This window comes from Chaetomium fimeti (genome assembly GCF_033439085.1).
Source record: "Chaetomium fimeti strain CBS 168.71 chromosome Unknown B0H64scaffold_4, whole genome shotgun sequence".
NCBI classification, from domain to species: Eukaryota; Fungi; Ascomycota; class Sordariomycetes; order Sordariales; family Chaetomiaceae; genus Chaetomium; species Chaetomium fimeti.
In genome coordinates this window covers 3,432,452-3,454,152 of record NW_026944332.1, presented here as the reverse complement: position 1 = coordinate 3,454,152, position 21,701 = coordinate 3,432,452, and the positions used below count along the sequence as shown (strand labels likewise).

The 21,701-nt window shown below is 58.5% G+C and overlaps 5 protein-coding genes across 5 annotated transcripts; 4 read left to right on the top strand and 1 right to left on the bottom strand.

The window, feature by feature from the left end:
- Positions 1–974: 974 nt before the first annotated feature.
- Positions 975–2,259, top strand: B0H64DRAFT_165270 (uncharacterized protein). The gene has a single exon (XM_062798668.1). The coding sequence runs from the start codon at positions 1,068–1,070 to the stop codon at positions 2,055–2,057; it is 990 nt and encodes a 329-aa protein (XP_062659713.1). The 5' UTR covers positions 975–1,067; the 3' UTR covers positions 2,058–2,259.
- A 2,140-nt stretch (positions 2,260–4,399) lies between these two features.
- On the top strand, positions 4,400–9,647 carry B0H64DRAFT_165255 (uncharacterized protein). The gene is made up of 4 exons (XM_062798667.1): positions 4,400–4,890; positions 5,021–5,123; positions 5,182–8,010; positions 8,073–9,647. Exons 1-4 carry the CDS (start codon positions 4,670–4,672, stop codon positions 9,405–9,407), a joined length of 4,488 nt encoding a protein of 1,495 aa, XP_062659712.1. The 5' UTR covers positions 4,400–4,669; the 3' UTR covers positions 9,408–9,647.
- A 647-nt stretch (positions 9,648–10,294) lies between these two features.
- Positions 10,295–12,286, top strand: B0H64DRAFT_432793 (uncharacterized protein). Its single transcript, XM_062806016.1, has 3 exons — positions 10,295–11,089; positions 11,159–11,380; positions 11,459–12,286. The coding sequence occupies exons 1-3, from the start codon at positions 10,727–10,729 to the stop codon at positions 12,260–12,262; spliced, it is 1,389 nt and encodes a 462-aa protein (XP_062659711.1). The 5' UTR covers positions 10,295–10,726; the 3' UTR covers positions 12,263–12,286.
- Positions 12,287–12,970: 684 nt separating this feature from the next.
- On the bottom strand, positions 12,971–16,946 carry B0H64DRAFT_461183 (NRDE-2, necessary for RNA interference-domain-containing protein; the record flags this gene model as incomplete). The annotated part of the gene is made up of 3 exons (XM_062807494.1): positions 14,072–16,946; positions 13,595–14,022; positions 12,971–13,508 (listed from the first exon to the last, which is right to left on the bottom strand). Exons 1-3 carry the CDS (start codon positions 16,646–16,648, stop codon positions 12,971–12,973), a joined length of 3,543 nt encoding a protein of 1,180 aa, XP_062659710.1. The 5' UTR covers positions 16,649–16,946.
- A 770-nt stretch (positions 16,947–17,716) lies between these two features.
- On the top strand, positions 17,717–21,133 carry B0H64DRAFT_165212 (chloride channel). Its single transcript, XM_062798666.1, has 7 exons — positions 17,717–17,810; positions 17,872–18,275; positions 18,341–18,726; positions 18,779–19,906; positions 19,960–20,292; positions 20,348–20,836; positions 20,919–21,133. The coding sequence occupies exons 2-7, from the start codon at positions 17,963–17,965 to the stop codon at positions 20,979–20,981; spliced, it is 2,712 nt and encodes a 903-aa protein (XP_062659709.1). The 5' UTR covers positions 17,717–17,810; positions 17,872–17,962; the 3' UTR covers positions 20,982–21,133.
- Positions 21,134–21,701: the final 568 nt, after the last annotated feature.

The following is a 21,701-nucleotide window of genomic DNA, read 5'->3' as shown; positions in this document are numbered from 1 at the left end:
CAGACGGAGAGACCTGGTCCGGAGATTGAGACGATCATAGGCACAAGTCGGGAGAAAATCGAGAGGCGTCTCCCGTCTCGGAGTCCCTTCATGTGCCGAATCACCAAAAGAGGCGAGAGAAATCGCCACGCAATTCCAAAACAGCTCCTAAGGGAAATCTCCCATTGGGTTTTATTCACGAAGCCACGGAAGCACACTGCACGTCTGTCTGTCCTCTGTATGATCGTCCAGATGTGGGGCGAGCCGTCGCGCGGATCTGGAAAGCTTCGACGGTTGCGACGGTTGGGGCCAATCGCTTGGGAACCCCCCGCTGTCTTGTCTGAGAGAGGAAGGGGAAGGGGGAGGGGGGGGGGGGGGGCAACAACCCACCAACGATTCCCCGCGTTCCATCCCGTCCCGAACTCACCAGCAACCCGGTCCCGTCACCAACGCAATTCCAACAACTCGCCTTCCCAACCGTCGACAAGCATCGCGCAAGGCAGCGCAATTACAGAGAGCAGAACCAAAAAAAAACAAAACACCAACAACACCCATCCTCAGCGGGAAAACCCCACCTTCCGCCTCCAGAAGGGGCCCGCCGTCGTCTCACCCAATTGCTATTCTCGTCACCCGCCCCGAGCCGGGCAGGGATTCCCGATCACGCACCCCACCCCCCGATGGGCCCCGATGTCCACCGCGAAGGGCAGGCGGACCGCCCTCATTGGCCGGGCATCGGCGGATAAGCCACGGGAAGACAAGGGGGGGCCCAGGAAGGGTGGGGCCCAAGACTCAAGAGAGCTGTCGCAGCAGCAAGCACGGCCGCCCGAAACGGTCAAGCGCCGTGTCACAGCTTCTTTTTCGCCAGTGCTGGCTGTTGCTGGCTGTTGCTGCTGTTGCTGCTGACCCCCGAGTTGAGGCTGCTGCTGCTGCTGCTGCTGCTGCTCCCCCCCCCCCCCTCCTTCCAGCAGCGGAGGGGAGGCCGAGAACCCCTGGCCCTGATCTTCGATGTATGCAACCCTACTTTTGGCACTTATCCGAGTTCCGTAACCGTTCCTGGCCGAAAGTGTAAGGTGGTTGCTGGGCGATTGATGGTGACAGATGGCGAGACCGGGTTTGAAGGGGTTGGAATGAAATGGGTATTGGGTGAAGGGGGAGGGGAGGGATGGATACGGTGGATGGATGTGAATGTGGATCGCGAAGAAAAGCGGATGACAGCCACAGAGCCTCGTGCTCTGAACCGTGCTCTGCGGGTATTACCCATCCATGCAAATCCATGTCGGGCGGTGTGTGTTGGGGGGAGAGAGCGGCGTGTATCTGGCCAACGGGGACCCTCGCCCGTCTCCAGCGAGATCGCCAACCAACGGGGACGCGACGGGAATGGGAAATGTCAAGCAGGGCATCAACCTCCGACTGTTTGCCCTGTGCCCGACCCTGTAATTAAAAACGGGCGTGGGAAACAAGCGCAGCCTTGCGTGCGACGATGGGGGCAAGGCAAGGCGCGAGGCGAAAAGGAGGACGGCGAAACTTGTCCACGGGTCCCCATGGAATGTCCAGTTGGAACACCGCCAACAGGCCGTCGCAATCGGTCAAATTGCGTCTCCTCTTTATTCGGGTTTATTTGTCGTCATTTTTTTTCCCTGGGTGTGTCTCGGAGACAACTAGCAGTTTTCAAGCCCCCGAATTTGGGTGGTGTGGTGTTGCATATTGAGCTGCCCGAAAACTTGCAGCTGCGCTGCTTGCTGAATGCGGGCTTGGTGGTCTCCAAAAAGCGGTTTGCGACAAGAGATGGATCATCAAGCTCCAATTTAGGTTTCAGTTTTGTGGGAAACGGATCCGTTGCCCCAGCCAGCAGGCAGATCGCAAAAACAAGAATCGTATCATTGTACAGGTTATGTATGTACAAACAGACAGCAGGTGCTCGAGCTCGGATCGAGGACAGCTGCTCAAAGCTGTGCAGGACAAGGATTGGGGATGTTGAATTGCCGGAAGGATTTGGGACGGATGCCGAGGACACCTCTTCGCTTTCATATGGAAGGTCTCGCTTCTCGAACGTTCAAAACTACTGCGTATTTATGTGAGGAGTTTTCACACTACGATTATTTGGGAGCCTGGATCTCCTGAGAGTTTCGAGTGGAGGAGTAGTATTGTGAACGTGGTGAGAGCAACAGCGATGGCAGCTGAACGCTGTCTAACAATGACGCATCTCAGGTCCATCTGCCCGCCCTGGATCCAAGCTTTGTTTTGGGTCGAAGACCAGGACCCGCAGACTGCGCACAGACAGCCCAAGACCGTTGCCAGCGGGGTGGCCCCCTGCGATGTCTGACAGGAGGATGCTGAGCCTTTGCAACGTTTGAAGAGTGGGATCCTCTTGTTTCGCGCCAAAATAGCGAGACGGGCAAGCGATAGGTAGGTAGGTAGCTAATGGAAGTTATCTCATAACTGTTTGCCTACGCAGTGTAATTAAAACCAAAAGGGAAAAAAAATGACAGGTTTCGCCGACCTTTCGCTCGCGCAAGAGGGAGGACCACGAGGCCAGAACAGGTTTGGTGGTTTGGCAGCCGAGTGGATCGATGCGTGGCTGAGCCAGGGTTATCCTGGCTCTGATCCCAACCGCTGGATGGAGTCGGAGTCGGGCGACGAGGGACAAGAATTGCACGCTCATTTCGCCAGACGGCAGTCTTGTCGAGGAGCGCCCGGCACACGGTGGTCTCGGCTTGGGCCAGGCTGCAAGAAAACCAGATAAAAACGGAGCGCCAGAACTTAGAAGACAAGGTTAGAAGAAAAGGGCGACACTTGAACGGGGAGAAAACGACTGCGCCTGGTGTGTATGACCGCCTTCAGCCTCATTCGCTCGGCCACTTGACTGCCTGTGCGAGACGAGGCAAAAGCATTCGGAAATGTAAACGAGAAGGGAGGAGAAAAAGAAAGCAGTGCGTTGAAGACTAGAAAATTCGGCGGATTGCAGATAGCTTGGAGTAGTGTTTGGAGACCTACCAAGGTAGTCACATCGAAATGCGACGACCTCCCGCCGTCCTGAATAATTCAAGCAAGTGAGTGGTGTTGAGGTGCGTTGCTGCAACGCCACGAGCACCAAGTTGCAACCCCTGCGCACCAAATCACAACCTCGTCGCCACCCATGTCTGTCTCATAAACACCCTCCTCCCGTCCTTCTTCTTCCTTGGCTTTCCTCCCCCCCCTCGACTGCGTATGCTCGTCCTGCCGATTTACCTCGTAGTCCTGTCGCCGAGTCGGTATGCATCCTAGCTATTTTCAGAGACCGGGAGCTCTGTACGTAATACCACAGACCTCTCTTCGGAGTGACGTGCTGGAGTTAAGGTGCCAGGGTTCTGTCATCCACATGCCCCGTGCCAAACGTGCGAGAGCACAAAACCCAATCGTACTGTATGGAATCAACACCGTTGTCCACCGGACGTGCTGCACCGAGAATTTGTCAATCAGCCATCCGGCCCTGCGTGCCTGCTCGAAGTACACAGTATACCTTAATAACCCGTCGCCCCCGTCCCTGATTCTGCTGTGTGTGCGAGGGCAAAAAACCGCTTCGGCACCACGAACTGATCTCTCAATTCCCAATCCAGCGCCGTCGTTCACTTCAGCTTCCGGCTGCGACAGACAAGGTTTAGTCTTGGCCTCCATTTCTGGTCTTGGCTCTTGGGCGTGGACCCACTTAACCGCCCAGCAGGCAGGCTTGGCGATTGCAGCCCACATCCTCGCGCCAGGTCCCGTCGTTCCCCTTCCCCATTCCGCTTCCATCGTTTCCCTCCCACTTCACCACGCCGCCCAGGTACCCGCAAACTCGCACCCCGAGGATTGCTTCACCTGTTCTCTTCCAACCGCCATTTGTCCTGCGCTGTGTGTGAGCACACTGCGTTTTAATCATCTATCTTCTCCATCGACTCGCCTTACCGCCGAGTCGTCTTTGCCCTGGGTTTGGGCTTTTTCGGTTCCTGGTGCGTGCGATCATCATCAAATCCAGTGGGTTCAACATCCCTCCCGCTGCCAACACCCACCGCCATCGCTACCCTCCGACCACCCGCACACCGCCAGCCCCGAGGCGTTAACACCAGCCCGAGGCCGACGAAGGAAAATCCGAGTCGCTCAAGTCCTGATCCAGCTGCAAAAAGCCGGCTGAGAGGCTTTGCTGCCGACAATTCTCGACATCGGCTGGACCTCATCACCGACCGACGGATCGCTCCCACGCTCCGGAACCCGGGCGCCCCATCCTTTTTTGGTGTGCCAGTCTTGTCGTGGAAACAGATGCGATCGCTTCGCAGACGACTCTTCAACCCGTCCGTTTCGAAGCCTCGCCTGTGAACGAATTAATCGACTCATCTTCTGCGACGGCCTGACTTGTGCTTCAGTTGCGAGCCGTTGGCTGGCCTGACCCAGTTGGTCGCTCGGCCCGCCTCAAGGCGCCGCGGCTGTGCTGTGTTGCATCTACACGCTGCCATACGCCTTATACGGACGCTTGCCGTTCACGCTTTACGATTTACGGCCAGTCGACCACTCTCCGCCTTTTCTCCTGGGTGCTTCCCTCCTGTCCCCTGGACATCGCGACGATCGGTTCGGGTAGGCGACCGGACGCCGTTTTCTCTAGACGCCACGCCGCTTTCTCGCGGTCCAATTGTATCGAGCGGCACCAGGGCTTGATACCCACCACGATTCCGCGGCCATGGCCGCCAATATGCCCCAGATGGCAGTGAACGGCCAGATGATGATGCTGCAACAACAGGCGCAACAGCAGCAGCAGCAGCAGCATCAACAGCAGCCGCAAAACAAGCAATTCCAAAATATAATCTACACCAACTTGATGCAGAGCATGGGCACGGCGCCTGTCAATTCATGGCAGTCCCAAGTCAACATAGGGGATCGTTTCGCGAAAACCAGTAACCTGTACGGATCATCCCCCTCTCCACCCAACGCCCTTTTATTTCAAGTCGATCCCCGTTCCTATTGCCTTTGAGTATTGAACTCAGTTTGTGGCACTCTTGATGAAACCTCAGAGATCGCTAACAGTGACTAGGGTATCCAATACCATCTTGGCCTTCCCCAACAACGAGTGGCAGAAGATCTGCATGACGGCAATGGAGTTTGAGAAGAAGTTGTACTTGCAATCGCCAGACAAGGTACGGACCCCTCCATTTACTATCAAATCAGGAGCAGTTGTTTTTGACACGATCGTAGCAATCGTACGAGCACGCCATGGCAGCGAGGATAGGGGAGATGGTCAAACGACGACAGGGGCACGCACCAGACCTTCAGAACCACGTCAACAACGACGCTGTAAGGCAAGCTCAACTACAGGCGGCGCAACAACAACGGCAACAGCAACAGCAACAGCAGCAGATGATGATGAACCAGATTGCCGCGAGAGGCTTGGGTCAACCCCAACATGGATTCCAGCCGATGCAAAACCCGATGCAAGTCCCCGTCATGCCTCAGCAACCGCAGCCTTTAGGCATGGGGATGCCGACAGCAGGGATACTCCAGGCCCGGCCGGATCAACGCCAATTCCAGATGCAACAGATGGGGCAGGCGCGGCAACCCATCAACTTCCAAGTCGACCCCCTTGCGCAGTTGAATCAGCAGGACAAAATGAGAGTTAATGCCGTGGCAATGAAGCTCATGGCCGCCGCGGACGAGGGCCAAAAGAACCAGATCCGAAACGCCCTACAGGGGAGGATGACGGCGGCTCAATTACAAGAATACGCCTCCCAGGGCAAGGACCCCATCTTTGCCTTCTATCAGAATAGCGCCCTTACACAACTGCGCGGCGCCCAAAGGAACATGATGCAGCAGCAACAGCAGCAGCAGCAGCAGCAGCAGCAGCATCAACAACAGCAGCAGCAACAACAACAACAACAGCAGCAGCAGCAGCAGCAGCAGCAACAGCAGCCGCAGCAGCGGCCGGGCATGCCAACCAACGTGATGCCCCCAGGGACGCACCAGGGTCAGATGAACCCCGCCCTCATGGGCAATTTGGGTCGGCAGTCGGTTATGCCCGACGGCCAAAGCTTCACCCCAAACATAGAAGAGATTCGCAACGAGCAACACATGGGCCTACTTGCGCAGCAAGCCGGGAAAACGGTAGTGCCGGCTAGTACCGCTCCTAGTCGGAACGTTACGCAGGGTGCTATGGCTGGCATGCCTACGCCGGGCAGCCAGCAGGGTCCGAATCAGACGCCTCGAGCGCCCCAGGTGCAGCAGGCCTTCGGCATGCCGCAGACAAAGGTAGACCCTACAGTTCAGGCGCAGATGGGAGTGCGGGCGGTCGCCGGCCGGCCCATGCCTGGCCAGCCCGGAGCCATGCCGACCCCACCCCCCCAGGCTTCCCAAAGCCCGGCAATGAACACCCTCAACGCGCCCATGCGACAACCCTCTTTGAATATGGGACAAGGCAACGTGCAACACCCCGGAAATCAAGGAAACCAGCCGATGGGGCCCACCCTCAACCCGCAGTTCAACCATCAAAACAACACGCGGCCGCCGTCACTGCAGGGAAACATGAACAACCCGGCTATAGGCGGAATGACGCCAAACCTCAACCCCGACGGCGCCATGAGGAATTTCTATGCCAAGCTGCAGCAAGACCGCGCGGCGAACAACGGCTTCCAGGGCCCCAAACAGGGCTTGATGTCTGGCATCCCAGGAGCCTCCCAGCCCAATGCGATGGGCGGCCCCAACCAGGCTGCCGTTATCGATCCGAACCAGAAAGGCAATGGCGCGATGCAGTCGATGGTCCAGCCCACGGCGATGCAACAGCCGCCCAAGCAACTACCCGGAGGCGGGGACCAATTTTTTGCCTACGCTCAGACCCCGCATGGCCGAGCTGCGATGGGCAACATGGATGTACCTCACCAGGTTTTGGCACAGTTTCGCGGAATCATACCGGCCGAGACGCGACGATGGGCGCAACTTAGGCAGTTCATTCACGCCAACCCCGGCGTCGCCCCTCCGCAGCTGGTGGCCCGGCTGAATCAGTTGCAGCTAAGCCAATTCAAGCAGACATGGGACAGGAGACCGCAAGCGGCGTCGGCAGTACCTCCCCAGGGCCCGAGCGGTCCCGTTCCTCAGCAGCCGGGCGCCCAACCGCAGTCATTACCTCCGGGCTATTCATACCCGCCTAACATCTCGCAGGTGTCCCGTCAGGATATCGACAGCGCGCGGAGGAACCCCCAATTTCAAAACCTGTCGGATGAGGTCTTGGTGGATTTTGTCAGGAAGTTCAAGCGGGATATGTTGACAAGGAAAGCTTGGGAGCAGTACAACCAATCTCAGCAACAAATGGGCAACATGAACCTCCCTGGTGGAGTCCAAAAACTAGGGGGCCCGGTGTCCCAACCTCAGGCTAGCCAGCCGGTTGGCGTCACCGCGGCGCCGAAGCCGAGCCCGCTGATGGGAGTCCAGCACCAGGCTACCCAGCCGAAGCCGGTGACCACTCCAGCACCCGAAGTACCGCCCGCTCCTGCGAAGGTTGCGCGGCCGCCGCCCCCAAACCCGTCACCTTCGACGGCGTCCAAGAATCTGAAGCGACCACATTCGGATGATACCGAGGAGGTGGCGGGCCAGCCAGGCGGTGCCGCACAACGACCGGCTCCCCAACCGGAAGCCCGGCCTGCTCCCTCCGGCCAGAAGCCAACCTTGGAGCAGATTATGAAGCTCTCGCCGGAGCAACTTGCGAGAATAAACCCAGAGCAGTTGGCAAAGCTAACACCGGAGCAACAAAGAGCAATCGCGATGCGGGTTCGCCAGGTGCCGCCGCAGGCACCGCCGGAGACGGTCGCCCGATTGAAATCCCTTGCTTTTGATGGCCATCGGCTTGCGCTCGACGAACTAGGGCGCCAGGAAGCGCAGCAGCAAGGCGCTCCGATGACAATGTCGATATCGACACTCAATGAGACTCGCGCCAAGATTGTCCAGGCATCCGAGAAGCTCAAACAGATCCGAGCCGGGATTGCGAGGTGGTACCATCAAACCAAAGACGACTCGCGGGCGAGAATGTACTTTAAGATTGTACGTGCTTCTTCTCCCCCCAATTGGCTACCAGCTTGGATATTTGCTAACATCTATTCTAGCGCTCCAAGGTCGTCAGGCAGTTCGCCGACACCGACCGCATGTCTCAGTTGTCGGAGACCTTGACCATAACCAAGGAGGAGTTGGATCCATACATCACCATGATGGACAGCATGCTGCAAGATATGGAGGTGCTCAAGGGATCGGCGGCCCAAGGGGGGGCCGGCAGCGGAGCCCAACCGGCAGCCAAGCAGCTTCCGCCGCAGCCGTCGCCCTTGAGTGCTGCGAACCTGGAGAAACAAACTCTGGCTCTCAAACAGGCGCAGAACCGGACGGCCGGCAAGCCGGCACAAGCTCCGGCGGCACCAACAACGTCCCAGCCGCCGTTCCAATTTGGCGCCGGGAAGTCGCCTGCTGGAAACCCGGAATACTATGGCGAACAGCGTGTTACGCGGAACGACCTGGTAATCCCGGCCCGCAAGAAAGTCAAGACGGGAACGGCCCACGCCTCTCCGCCCGTGGTCCAGCAACACACGCCCAGCTCGACATCGCCCCAGGTTAACGTTCCGTCCCCGGTGGCCCTCAGGAAGCCGGAGCCGCCCAAGCTGACGTGCCCGGAACCTGACTGCGAGATGAATTCGGTGGGCTTCTCGACGGAGGAAGCGCTCAGCGCACATCGCCAGGAGGAACATATCAAGCCATATGAGAATCCCCAAGCATTCATGCAGGAGCACATGGCTGCCGCCTACGGACTGGATTCCCAGGGCAACCCGAAGGCGCTGCCGAAACCAAGCGTCCCAGGTGTCTCGACTCCGGCGGCGACACCCATGAGCATCAACCGTTCAAAGCAGGGCCAAAAGCCCGGAGCACCGCCCATGTCCCGAGGCGGATCCATGCAGCGGCAGGGCAGCGCGGCGGGCGGCAAGGCAGGCGAAACCGTTGGCACTCCCGGTCGGAACGCAATGGCCAAACAAGGGGCTGGAACCCCCCAGATGCCAGTGGAGGACCCGTGGATGAACTCGACGATCGACCCGCAGCACTTGTTTGCAGGCCTTGGCCGCTCACTGGAGGCGGTCACGGGGACGTTCGTGGCCGACTTTGCCACGTACCGATCGCTGACGCCCAACGACACGCCCGAGTCGAGCAAGGACAGCGGGGTGTCAGAGGGGACCAGCGACATTGCCGAGACGGCGGCGCTCGACATCGACCTGCAGGTGCAGTCGCTCGACAACGATATCATTTTTGACATGGATAACTTCAACATGGAGAACTGGGCGTCGCCCGACATGAACATGTTTACGAACGAGTCGATGATGTTCCCGCTGGAGGAGATGCAGACGGATTTCTCGAAGCCGTTCCGAGTGAACCAGGATCTGTATGGAATGGACATACCCTGAGCGATGGCGAGACAAGCCGGAACAGGGTCGTGGTTTTGGATATCTAGGACCCAACCTGGAACCAAAGAGGCAGCGTCCGGATGCACCGAGAGGTAGCAGAACTGGAACCGGCGCACCGGAGATGAGAAGAGAGCTTGGCTCACACGCGAAGGAGCTGGAGGAGGGAGACGCGTCGGAGGTGGCACAAGCATTGGGATGGAGCGCGGGGGGGTTAATCAATGGAAAAGGAGGGTTGGCGTTACTCATTGATTTCATCTACATCAATCCTTGGGCGTGGCCGCCCCGGGCATTAGGGCAGGCCTGTATTTTTCAAAGTTTCTTTTCTTTGGTTTGTTCATGTCTCGTTTCTTACTCGGGGCTTCTGTCTCTTGGGGTTAGGTGACTCTGGACTGGTCACTCGCGGACTCGGGAGGAGTTTCTGGTTCGGCTTAGGGCATGTCTTTCCGGGGAAACAACCAGGCAGGGTGGTGATACCCATTCATGTACATTGTCAACGACGGGGTTTGGGGATGGATGGTTTGTGCATGGCTACTGAGTTTTATGTGTTTCTTCCATATAGGAGCGTCAGTATTGGTGTCAATTGGCAACGCAGGGCGGCAACTCGCCTATTTCGTGATAAATAGAGGATACCTATTCGTACCTAACTACCTACCTTATCATCAAGACTCAGTTGGTTAATGAGATGAACCCCTCCAATTTGCACGCAAATCGCGGTTCCCAGTCCCAGCCCCCGCGCTCGAAAGCGGCTTGGGGGTCCCTGAAGCGCGGCGCGTTGATCCCTGTATCTTAGCGTGCCAAAGATCTCCATCAGACCAGGACCCTGGCCGTCGAGCCCAGATCTTGAGTGGGTCTAACCCTGAATCTCAGCCAAAACTCGAGGGTTGGCCGTTGTAAACGCGTCAACACGCCTATTTACAAATTGCCGTGTTGGGGGGCGTCGGCTCCACCAAAAGGTACCTTATTTCAGATGGCGAACCTGCCGCGCTCCAGGTGGTGGATTCTTTTTTCGTGTCCCACCACTGCATTTCCAGGGCCCTGTCGACGCGTTGACCTGGCGAACAAACCGCGGGACGAACTGGGGAGGGACTTGTTTTTAGAGCCATTGGCCCCTCTCGATTCCTCCGGAGCTTGGGACCGTCTTTAGCACTTCTTCTGCAACACATGCACGCATCTCACACACTTTCTCGTTTCGGGGTTTATTAACCAGCCATTGGTGGTTGTCCGTCTACCAGTCCGTCTGCTTGCAGATACCCTCACTACCTATTAGGTGCTCAACTATCTTCTGGGGATACAAGAGAGGGACCTCCAAATCACCAAACATGAACGCATCATCACCCGTCAAACGTCGCGTCCTCGGGGCGCTCGACCCTAACGCGTGCTCGCCGAGCAAGGCGAGGAGGCACGAGGGCAAGCCGTTCTCGTCGTCGGCACAGCATCAAAAGAGCCCGACCAAGGTGAAGTCGATCGCGCCGCGGCAGGCCTTCGCCACATTGACGTCGCCAACTCGAGTTGCTCGCGTGCCGTCGGTGTTGGCCACCCCGGAGAAGGACATGGACGCTGGATCCAGGAAACGTCGCTCCCCCACGCCCACCTTTACCCCCGCAGCGCAGGACAGCGAACCGGCTGCGAAGAGGGCTTGTCTTGATGGCACAAGGGAGGATACACAGCCCCGTCAGCTAGAGGTACGCAGTTGCCCTTAGCAATTGTTCCGCCCGTCTCGCCGTTCTCGCACTAACACGCATCTTGTGTAGTCCCCGCCTCCTTCGTCATGGACAACCAGAACTTCCGGCACGACCCGCCACCGATCCGCCTCCCCGGACACACCCTCAGTGTTTGACAACTCGGCGGTCGACAACTCCCAGGTCACGATCCTCACCGAACCGGATACCACAGCGCCTGCACCGGTACCCGCTGTGGCACCGCTGCCAACCAGGCGGACCAGGCCGAGGTTGACGCGTGAACAGGCTAGAGAGGTATGTCTGCCCCGCACCCACCTCTGGTTTCTGCATGGTATCCAAGGATAATGAGACTAACAAGTACCCCCCTGACAGAAAGCAGAGATCATCCGCCTCCGCCTCGGTCTAGCAAGCTACAAAGTCCGCACCGGCCAGACAGACGTGCCGCTAGACAGGTTAGAAGCCCAGCACGCCCAGGTCTCATCCTCACCCCCCTCCCTTCCTAGCCAGAGGCAAACCCAAGGCCACAGCCGCGGCCCAACATCCGTGTCCGCGTCCTTCCCGCCCCCGGGACATGCCTCATCTCCACCCACCACTACCCCGGGCGCCGGAAGCAGGCGGCCTTTGCCCGGCGCACCGCTCAGGCGGGCAAGCAGCAGCGCCAGCGTGAGCTTCGAGCAAGAAGCACCGCCGTCAAAGAGCGTGCTGCTCGAAGAGGCCCGGCTGGCCATTGCCCGGGACGAGCGGAGAAAGCAGCAACCCCAAGAGCAACAGCAGCAACAACAACTACAACAACCCCGCCATTACCAGCACCACCAACAACACCATCAACACCCACCCCAACCCCAGCTCCCCCGCCACAACCACAACAGTCACAGTTACAACCACACCCATAGCCGCACACCCCACCACCACCACCACCAGCGCCGGCAATCCGAAGCCCTCGGTATGCGCCACGACGCGAGACGGTACATGTACGGCGCGGAACCCGGCGTGCCGCCGCGGCCGCGCACGGCGGCCGGTGTGACGGGCTTGTCTTTTTCGTCGTTGTCGTCATCGGCTTCGAGTTCGTTTGGGAGGAGGGCTAGTTTTGTTGGCGATGATGCTGACGATAGGGAGGAGGATTTGGAGGGCAGAGGGGGGGCCGCGAGTGGGTTGCTTAGTTTGGCGAGGGGTTAGAGGTCGTGGATACGGGGTTGGGGGTTTGGGGACGAGGAGGGGTATGGGGAAGGGGAGGGGGTTGAGTTGACTTTAGTTACTTGGCCAGGTGGGAAGGGGAGTTTGAGTTATCGGGTGGGATGGGGCTGAGTTGCTTAGGTGGGACGGGGAATTAAGGTTATCTAGTGAGGCTTGAGGTTGCCTTGTGGGGAAGGGAGGTACCGAGGATGTACACAGCACCCGGTGGTGGTGGGTTATTATTGTAGGCTCCTGGCATAGTCTACTTTGGGGGGGTTGTGTGTTTATGGTCGTTGTTGGCGTTGGAGGTTCGCGGACGACACCGCATGTGGGTTTTGTTATGTTATGTAGGTCTGTCTATATAGAGATTTAATCTTACTAGACTTTTACAAGTTGTGTTTTTCCTGCTGATGGTACGCTGTCTCCCACACCTCCAGCTCACGACCACCCCGACTCCTGAGTTTCCCTTAGACCTGTGGGCGGATATTCGACTCGGATTATGGAAGAGTCGTTACGTCTATATCATTACAGGTAGTGTGCCAACCCACGACGGCGGTTTATATCACGATGTGACGTTCGGCGACGTCAAGAGGGTTGACACCGTAGACGTTGTGAGAGGCAAATCCTTCTTGACTTGATTATGTTGTAGGCCAGGTATGTAGGTAGCTATGTCGGTAAACACACAAACTGCCACCCTAGCAGCTGACTCACTCACCCCCTCCCCTCCAAAACCCCCCCCAAATCCACATGCACCCTCAACCCCTTCTCCACCATCGCCTCCCCCACCGCCCTAACCTCCACCGCCCCCAGCTCCTCCCTCACCACGCCCCCAAACGCCTGCATATAAACCTCCTTCGCCCACGGACACGCCCCAATCGCCCGGTAAAACACCCCCCTCACACTCCCCCTCAACTCCTTCCGCGCACAGCAAAACCGCAAATACCGCAGCCACAGCTCGGAACTCCCGGCCCCGGCAGCAGCCGCCGGCGCCGCCAGCGCGGCCTCGAACGCGGCGCGCACGGCGTGGGCGTTGCCCGGGGCGCGCCCCGCGTGGTGCAGGGCGAAGCGCCGCGTGCCGAGGCGGTCGTGCGGCGGGGTGAGGGAGAGGATTTGCAGGGTGTGCTGGACGGGGTCGTCGATGCGGAGCGGGGGCTGGAGCCAAGCGGTGAGGGTCAGGAAGAGGGTGTTGTGCGGGAAGAGGTGCGTGAAGGTCTCGAGGTGGGCGCGCAGGTGGCGCGGGCGGTGAGGGCTGCGGTGGGAGGGGGGGGTTAGTTTGTTTACCTTGGGATTGGGGTGGGAAAAAAAAAAGGGGGGGGGGGGGGGGGGGTTGCTTACCCGTGCGTGGCGTGGTGGTAGAGGAGGCGGGCGGCGGTTTGGAGGAGGCGTTCATGGTGTGGGGAGTGGTGTAGCTGGCGGGATTCGAGCTCATGGGAGAAGGCTTGGGTGGTCGAGAGAGCGGCCGTGATGCTGCCTTGAGCTTCGGATGCTGGTTCACTACCGCCTTCGGAGGTTAGGTATTCGAGGAGCATCAGGCTCTCGGCGTATTGGGTCGCTGTTTCCAGCTGCTGGGAGGAGAGTGAGTAGTCTCGGGTACTGGAAAAATGGCTTTTGGTCTTGAGGAGCAAAACTGGAGGCGGAGTTGAGCCCTGGAACTCGTTTTCCACCGACGAAACGAGACGGGCAAGAGCCAAGTCATTTTGGTTAGACTGGAGGTGAATCCACGCCCAGGTATTCCATAGCAGCTGGTTGTCTGATGCGGATGGCTGCAGGCATGTTAGTACACGACCAGCGGTTTCATGGGGGTTAACTCACTAGTCCCGTGGCCGACGATAGGACCTTGTTAGAAACCTCAGCGTTGCCGTTCGCGCACTCAACAAGAGCATAGGCATTGTACAGCCTGATGTTGGAGCTGTACTGTTTCAGGAGCCCCTTTGCGACTTTCCTCGCTTTCGTGGGCCCATTCAGCCACTCCATCGCTAGGTAATACTCCGCGAGCGGCTCCATTCCGTAGTCTTTAACCAAGTACTCGAGTGTGCGGAGGCCCCATGAGATATCCACCTGTCTATCCCCTGGCTGGTGCGTATCTGACCATTTGTTGAGGTATCGGAACCACGAATCTCCCGCGAAGAGGGCGTTGGGTGATATCGCCATGCTGCCACCCTCCTGTCTGAACTCGGGGATTCGCCTCGAAAGGTCTTGCGTTGCCCCAGTGTCATTTCTAATCAAGCCGAGATCGAGGCCCTGGGCCCTGCTTGAGACAAAAGGGTCGTCCAACATGGTCGCAAATCCCCCCTCGGACAACTGCGCCGTTGGCAACCCGCAGAAAACGAGAAACGCATCCGCGAGCAGCGGCCTTACTCGCGGAAGCAACGCCGACGGAATCCAGACAAGCAGATCCTTGATATCCGAGAACATGATAACCCTAAACGGGTCATCGTCCGTCCCCTCGTCAAGCGTTCTCGCAGGCATGCGTGCCTTTTCCGCCTCCCGCTGTTCCGCGGCAGCCCAAGCCTCCAACGGGTCTACCTTCCGGGGTACCTCGCTCGCTGTGTCCACCCTCGGCTCAGGCGGATCAACCATGTCCTCTCCCGCCTCAACAAAGTGCTTCCAGCCCCTGGCACCCTCCTCCCCCATCCGCGCAACCTCGCTCTCCCAGAACGCCGCAAACGACGCCAGCGCCACTTCGGCAGTGAAGTCGCCCGGCGGCCGACAAAACACCATCTCCACCATGGCCTGCCACGCCGCCACCGCCAACTCCACAAACCCAGCATCATGCAAGAACCTTGTCAGCCTCAAAAACACATACACCACCCGCCCACACACCTCCTCCTCCTCCCCTTCCCCAGAACCACCACCACCAACCCGCGCCACCTCCCCCCCCAAAACCCTCAACATCCGCACAATCTCCCCCCTGACCCCCTCAAACCCAAACCCCACCACCCTCCCCATCTCAAAATCCAACTTCCCCCTCCACAACCCAAACCTAATGCCACCACCACCCCCACCACCCCCACCACCCCCCTCAGCAGCAGCAGCAGCAGCACCATCCTCAACAGCGACAAGCTCAGCCCACTTCCGCTCCAGCGCCTCCTCCCCCCACACCCGCCCCGCCTCGCGCATCATGCCCAGCAGCAGACGCTCGCGGTCGGCTGGCGGGTGCGCCGCGGTGGCGTGGGGGAGGGCTTCTTGGTAGAGGGAGAGTTTGAGCTCGGCGAGGGCGCGGGTTTCGTCGGCGGTGCGGGTGGTGTATTGGGTGGGGTTGCTGGTGGCGTGTTGGGTTTGGAGGGTGAAGAGTGCGTCTTGGAGGTCGATGAGCTCGAGCCAGGCGGGGATGTCGGAGGGGGTGGTTTTGACGTGGCGGGAGAGGTGGCTGGCGCGGGTGAGCGGGGTGGGTTGGGAGGGGTTGGTGGAGGGTGAGTCGGAGGGGGAGCGGGGGTTGGACTCGGATTCGGAGCCGGAATCGGAGTCGGAATCGGAGCGAGTGTTTGGGCGTGCTTTGCCGTGGATGGAGCGGTAGTCGGGTGGCGGCTGGTCGGTTGGGTCGTCCTCGTCCTCGTCCTCGGTGCGTTTTCGTTTGCGGGACGGGGCGAGGGAGATGAAGTCTTCGGATGTTGTTGGGAGGGGCTGTTCTTCTGAGGATTTGATGTGCTTGGAACGAGAGCGAAAGGCTGCTGTTACGAGGGCCTTGTCGCGGAAGGCAGAGCCGCTGCGGCTGCCTTCGCCGGGGCCTCTGATACTGAACTGCTCTTGGGCGCCGTCGCGGTGGATAGTGAGGAAACCGGGCGAGCCCACCAGCCTGCCCGCGCCGAAGCGGTAGTAGACTGGGACCTGGGAGCGGTCATTGCTTCCGTACTGCACGATGAGCGGGTCGCCGCGCTTGTCGACGACGAAGAGGTCGTTGCTCATGGAGGAAGGGTCTTCCCGTTGGTTCTTATTTCGACTCGACATAGCCCTGGGGCTGCCTGGCCGCGGAGGTTGCTGCCCATGGCGGTCACGGTGGTCTTCCCTTTCGCTCTCCTTTCTTCTCCTTTTTTCCCTCTCACGTTCATGGTGTTTGTCCCTTTCCCTTTCCCTCTCCCTTTTTCTGTCCCGATCCCGATCTCGAGCCCTGTCCCGATCCCGATCGCCATGCCCATCCCGTTGCCGTTCCCTCGCATGACTGGAATGGCGTCGTTCCCCGTGGCGGTCACCATCTCGATCTCGTTCATGACGGCGGCGGTCACTGTCCCTTTCGGCTCCACCGAGGCCGTCTTTGTGGGCCCGGGTCTCTTTTGACGCAAGTGGTGCCTCGAGCGCGGACTCGGGAGTGAGATTCGGCTTGAAGGATCCGAATTTCGGCACAGCTCGCCGCGTTTCTTTTTTCCTTTCCTTTTCTTTCTCCTTCTCCATTTTGTTGGTGAGATGACGGGAATCCTAAATCCTTAAATCCTTAAAATCCTCATGCTCGAATCGGACACTTTTATCGATCATGTTATGTTGTTGTGCCTTTGTCAGAATCCTGCACACAGAGTTTCGTCCTCTGTGGAGTACTTCCCGTGCAGTCTCTCTCTCCCTCCTTCCCGTCGCTGGTCCTTCCAGCAGTTGTTGACGTTCGAGGTCAACGTGAGGTGACAACTGCCAAGCATCGGCACGTTGGTTGAACTTCTTTGAATGGATTGCGGGTCCCAGGGTGCCATCTCGCTGCAACGCGCCACTTTTCCAGGTTCCCCAGTTCCTGGATCCTTTGTCTGGGCGTCGCTGCAGCGCCTAAAAAAAGTCCGACCAATGTGCCAATGCATCCCGAAGGGGGACTGCTCTCAGTGCTATGACATAACCGCACAGTAAGGGATCCCTGTGCATCCCGCGTACCACAGAATGCGCATGCAACACACCGCTCGCTGCCCGGCTTTGTTTTCCCCGCCGATGCTTGACCGAGGGCATCCAAGTCTCCAAGTTGGGATTTCTTTGTGACTTTCTTCCTGAGACATACCTGCTCAGGCTTTTTATGGCAGTGCCGCAACACGCGATGGCGATGCAGCACAGTGTAACTCTGCATTCCACTAATGGAAATCGGCAGGGGCACCTGACAGCCTGCTGTGCTCCCCTTGAGTTCTGGCGCAGCGCTCCATGACGCCAAGTGAGACACCGAAAGTGTGCACGTGGGGGTTGGTCCCAAGGGCCTCCAGCCAAACAAGCCGCCCTCACGCCGCGCATCCTAGCCCATGAGCCACCTTTTCTCCGCTCCCGAAACCCGAAACCAAACATCAAGTCTTGCTTGGTCCAGGCCGCCATCTACAGGCCTCGCGGCAATCTTGCTGCTCGTCGTTTCCGTTCTGCATTCGTCTTTCATTGCAGCCGGCGTTTTTCTTTCTATCCCGGAGAAGAACGGACTTACGAAGTAGTTGGTTGGTTCCTGTTCCGGGTTGGAGGTTGTTTCTTGGTTCGACGACCTCGGCTTTGGTTTTCCGCCGAACTCGAAACTGCCACCTAGGGGTTCCGCTTGGCTCAGCCGATCATTGAGTGTCTGATGTTCAACACCTTGCGCTCTTTATCCCCGAGATTTACGTCGAAGGTGAGTAGGCTATATCCGGCCCGGGTAGCTACAGGCTTGGTCTGACCTCGGAGTTGCACAGTGACGACATCTCCATCTCTCGCGATATATCCTCGAATTATCCCATCTACCCCGAGGCCACCCCTCACTTCGCTCCACAACCCTCCCCCGCTATGACCGGCAGACGGCATGGGGTTCGTCTCCCCGACATCGTCGCCGTCGACAGCGCCAACGACGGCACCGGCACCGGCACAGGCGCCGACTCTGGCACAGGCACCGAACAACAGGGCCAATACCTCTCGCTGCCCAGCTCCCCGACCAATGTCCGTAGACAACGACCCGGCATGAGCAGGAGGCCGTCCACCAACGAACCGATAGACGAGCGCTCGCCTCTCCTCGGCGCGTCGCGACCGTCGCGCATCCGCATCCACAGCGCCCATGGCTCGCCCAGGGTGCCCCTCCTGTCGAGGAACCAGAGTTATGCGGGTACGCGTACCGAGTCACATACCCCCTCTCCGTCCATCGGCTAACCGGCCCCTTTTTGTTCACAGACAGCGTAAGAAGCATCCGTCACCACAGCCGCGCCAACTCGTGGGGCACGCGCCTGATACACGCCCTATCGGACCGCCAGGAGTCGTCCATGGCGGATTCCAAGGGCTCCCTCTACCCCGACGACCGCGTGTGGTACGACCAGTTCACCTCCACCGACTGGGTCCACGACAGCATCGCCGACGCTTATCGGGTCAAGGCCCTGCGGAGTCGCAAGGACTTTTGGGGCCGCATCTACGTGCTGCTCGACGGCGCCCAGGGGTGGCTGCTGAGCGCCCTCGTGGGGTTCATCGTCGCCGTGCTGGCGTATGTGGTCAACGTGAGCGAGGCAACCGTGTTCGATCTCAAGGATGGGTATTGCCAGAAGGGGTGGCTGATAAATGAGAAGGTGAGTCGCTGTAATAATGGATGTGGTGGGTGGGCCGGACTGACTGTGACAGAAATGCTGCCCTCACGGCCCCTGTACGGACTGGCGGGACTGGGGTGAGGTCCTTCAGGGGTTCCCGTTCGGCCGGAGGTGGACAGAGTACGGCGTGTACATCATTGCCGTCATCACCCTGGCGAGCTTGTCGTGTCTTCTCAGTCTCACCACCAAGACGGTTGTTCCTTCGGCCTATCGACTGACCACGTTGGACGAGAACCTTGCCGCCGAGGCTCCCGCCCCTCCACCCGAGGATGCGAATGGAACCAATGCTAGCCTCCGACCGACACCTGGAAAGACCGAGCAGGCGCCAATGATTTACTACTCGGCTGCCGGCAGCGGTGTCGCCGAAGTTCGTGTCATTCTCAGTGGCTTCGTGCTACACGGTTTCCTAGGTCTCAAGACCCTAATCATCAAGACGCTTGGTCTGATTCTCAGCGTGGCCTCTGGTCTCAGCTTGGGCAAGGAAGGCCCTTACGTCCACATTGCAACCTGCGTCGGCAACATCGCCTGCCGCCTCTTTACCAAGTACGACCGCAACGACGCTAAGAGGCGCGAGGTCCTCTCGGCAGCGGCAGCGGCAGGTGTCGCCGTGGCGTTCGGCGCCCCGCTCGGCGGCGTGCTCTTCGGCTTGGAGGAGGTGGCCTACTTCTTCCCGGCCAAGACGCTCTTCCGCACTTTCTTCTGCTGCATCACGGCCGCACTGACACTCAAGTTCTTGAACCCCTACGGGACGCACAAGATTGTCATGTTCCAGGTGCGCTACCTCGTCGACTGGGAGTACTTTGAGATCGTCAGCTTTATTTTGGTTGGCGTTTTCGGCGGCGCTGCTGGTGCCCTGTTCATCAAGGCTTCCCGCCACTGGGCCAAGACGTTCCGCCGGATTCCCGCCATCAAGGCGTATCCCCTTCTTGAGGTGGTGCTGGTTGCCCTGGTCACGGGCTTGATTGGGTACTGGAATACCTTGACCAAGCTTCCCGTCGCCAAGCTGCTGTACAACCTTGCCGCGCCGTGCGACGACCGTGATAACAACCTGGAGGATTTGGGATTGTGTCCGGAGGAGATTGGGGACATCCCGCCCATCCTGCTGAACCTGCTCACCGCGTTCTTGATCAAGGGGTTTCTGACTATTATCACCTTTGGCATCGTAAGTTTTGACATTTCCCCTAGTCCCAACGACACATGGCTGACAACCGGCAGAAACTCCCAGCTGGTATCTACGTGCCGTCCATGGTGGTCGGCGGTCTCATGGGCCGCCTGGTTGGACACGTCGTTCAGTGGGTGGTCATGGCCACGCCTGATTGGGGTGTCTGGGGCACCTGCGGCAAGATACCGAATGCCACCTGCATCCAGCCCGGCGTGTACGGCCTCATTGCTGCCGGTTCAACCATGTGCGGTGTCACCCGCTTGTCTGTCACCCTCGCGGTTATCTTGTTCGAGCTCACCGGGAGTCTGGACTATGTCTTGCCGTTCTCCCTAGCCATCCTGGTCGCCAAGTGGACAGCCGACGCCATCGAGCCGCTCAGCATCTACGTAAGACTCAACTAACTCATTCTACTTTTACCCCTGACTGACTAACACTTTCCAGGACCTCCTCACGGAAATGAACTCGTACCCCTACCTCAACAACAAGCACAAGCCCATCTTCACCTCGGACCTCGCCGACATCGTCCCGCGCGTGCGCAAGGAGCGCATCATCGACATCAGCACCTCGCCCGTGGTCCCCGCCCTCAGCCTGCGCGCCAAGCTCGAGCTGCTGCACAAGGCCGGCGAGCTCGACGGCGGCCTGCCCATCGTGCGCGACGGCATCCTCGTCGGCCTCATCCCCGCCCCGGACCTCGAGTACGCCCTCGACAACCTGCGCGACGAGCCGTCGAGTCTGTGCCTCATGGCCCCCGTGCCCAGTATCGATGATTCGGATGACGGGCTGCCGGATCCGACGGATTTTACGCCGTTTATTGATCCCGCGCCGGTGGCGCTGGATATCAGGTCGCCGATGGATCTGGTGTATGAGTGTTTTGTGAAGCTGGGGTTGCGGTATATTTGTGTGTTGAGGGATGGGCGGTATGCGGGGATGGTGAGTCTTCTTCTTTTTCCTTTTTCTCTGCTTGTTTTGTGATCAGCGTAGGTTTCTGTGATGCTAACGTGTTGTGGTATAGACGCACAAGAAGACGTTTGTCAAGTACATGCGCGAGCTGGAGGAGAAGGAGGGCCACATGTGATGATGTGGGTTCGTTTCGTTTGATGGTGGCGGTGGGTACGATAGGAGAGTAAGGTAGGTAGGTATACTTGGAGGAGGGAGGGGGAGGAAGCGTTTCTGGAGAGGGGGTTTGGTTTGATGGTGCATACTATATAGAACTGCTGCGCTGCGTTTTGTTGTGGTCTTGTTGTTGTTGTTGTGTCTTTTGTGTTTTGTGTTAGCTGGCCTGCATGGTGCATACATACATGGCTTTTTTTTTTCTGGATAGGAAGGCGTCGGGTTGGTCGATGTTTGCATTCCCATCTGAGGGTGGCTATTGTTTAATGTTAGTTTTGCATTTCTTGCGGGATATACAGACGTGTTTTGGTTTTTGATGAGTTGAGTGTTGTCGTGGAGGTTAGACGAGTGACGCTGCTTGATAGATGGGGTTGAAAAGACCTTGGTTTGTTGTCAGTTGCGTCTGCCACGATTTTTTCTGTAGTACACGCTCGCCGTAGTCTCTGATATCGAACGGGTCGGGATAGGTAAGGCGAGAGAGCACTGGATGGATACCGTCTGATTACCTCTAAGCCTTGTCCCCAGTAGAACGGATCTAGGCCCATTCATATTTTGCTGACTTTGCAGGTTTTTAGTGACCAAGTTTAACTAACATATATTTTGTTTTATTGCGATCTTGTCGCGCCAATTCCTGGGCCAGCTGGCTACCAGAGGCTGGGTATCGCCGCCAACACTTACCTACCTT

What these genes read in the sequence shown, in the direction of transcription:
- B0H64DRAFT_165270 (XM_062798668.1), top strand. Translation starts at nt 1,068, where the DNA reads ATGGTGACAGATGGCGAGACCGGGTTTGAAGGGGTTGGAATGAAATGG.
- B0H64DRAFT_165255 (XM_062798667.1), top strand. Translation starts at nt 4,670, where the DNA reads ATGGCCGCCAATATGCCCCAGATGGCAGTGAACGGCCAGATGATGATG. An exon ending in ACTTGCAATCGCCAGACAAG is followed by an intron (nt 5,124 to 5,181) that starts GTACGGACCCCT and finishes ACACGATCGTAG; the next exon opens with CAATCGTACGAGCACGCCAT. An exon ending in CGAGAATGTACTTTAAGATT is followed by an intron (nt 8,011 to 8,072) that starts GTACGTGCTTCT and finishes CATCTATTCTAG; the next exon opens with CGCTCCAAGGTCGTCAGGCA.
- B0H64DRAFT_432793 (XM_062806016.1), top strand. Translation starts at nt 10,727, where the DNA reads ATGAACGCATCATCACCCGTCAAACGTCGCGTCCTCGGGGCGCTCGAC. An exon ending in CACAGCCCCGTCAGCTAGAG is followed by an intron (nt 11,090 to 11,158) that starts GTACGCAGTTGC and finishes CATCTTGTGTAG; the next exon opens with TCCCCGCCTCCTTCGTCATG. An exon ending in CGCGTGAACAGGCTAGAGAG is followed by an intron (nt 11,381 to 11,458) that starts GTATGTCTGCCC and finishes CCCCCCTGACAG; the next exon opens with AAAGCAGAGATCATCCGCCT.
- B0H64DRAFT_165212 (XM_062798666.1), top strand. Translation starts at nt 17,963, where the DNA reads ATGACCGGCAGACGGCATGGGGTTCGTCTCCCCGACATCGTCGCCGTC. An exon ending in GAGGAACCAGAGTTATGCGG is followed by an intron (nt 18,276 to 18,340) that starts GTACGCGTACCG and finishes TTTTGTTCACAG; the next exon opens with ACAGCGTAAGAAGCATCCGT. An exon ending in ATGGGCGGTATGCGGGGATG is followed by an intron (nt 20,837 to 20,918) that starts GTGAGTCTTCTT and finishes GTTGTGGTATAG; the next exon opens with ACGCACAAGAAGACGTTTGT.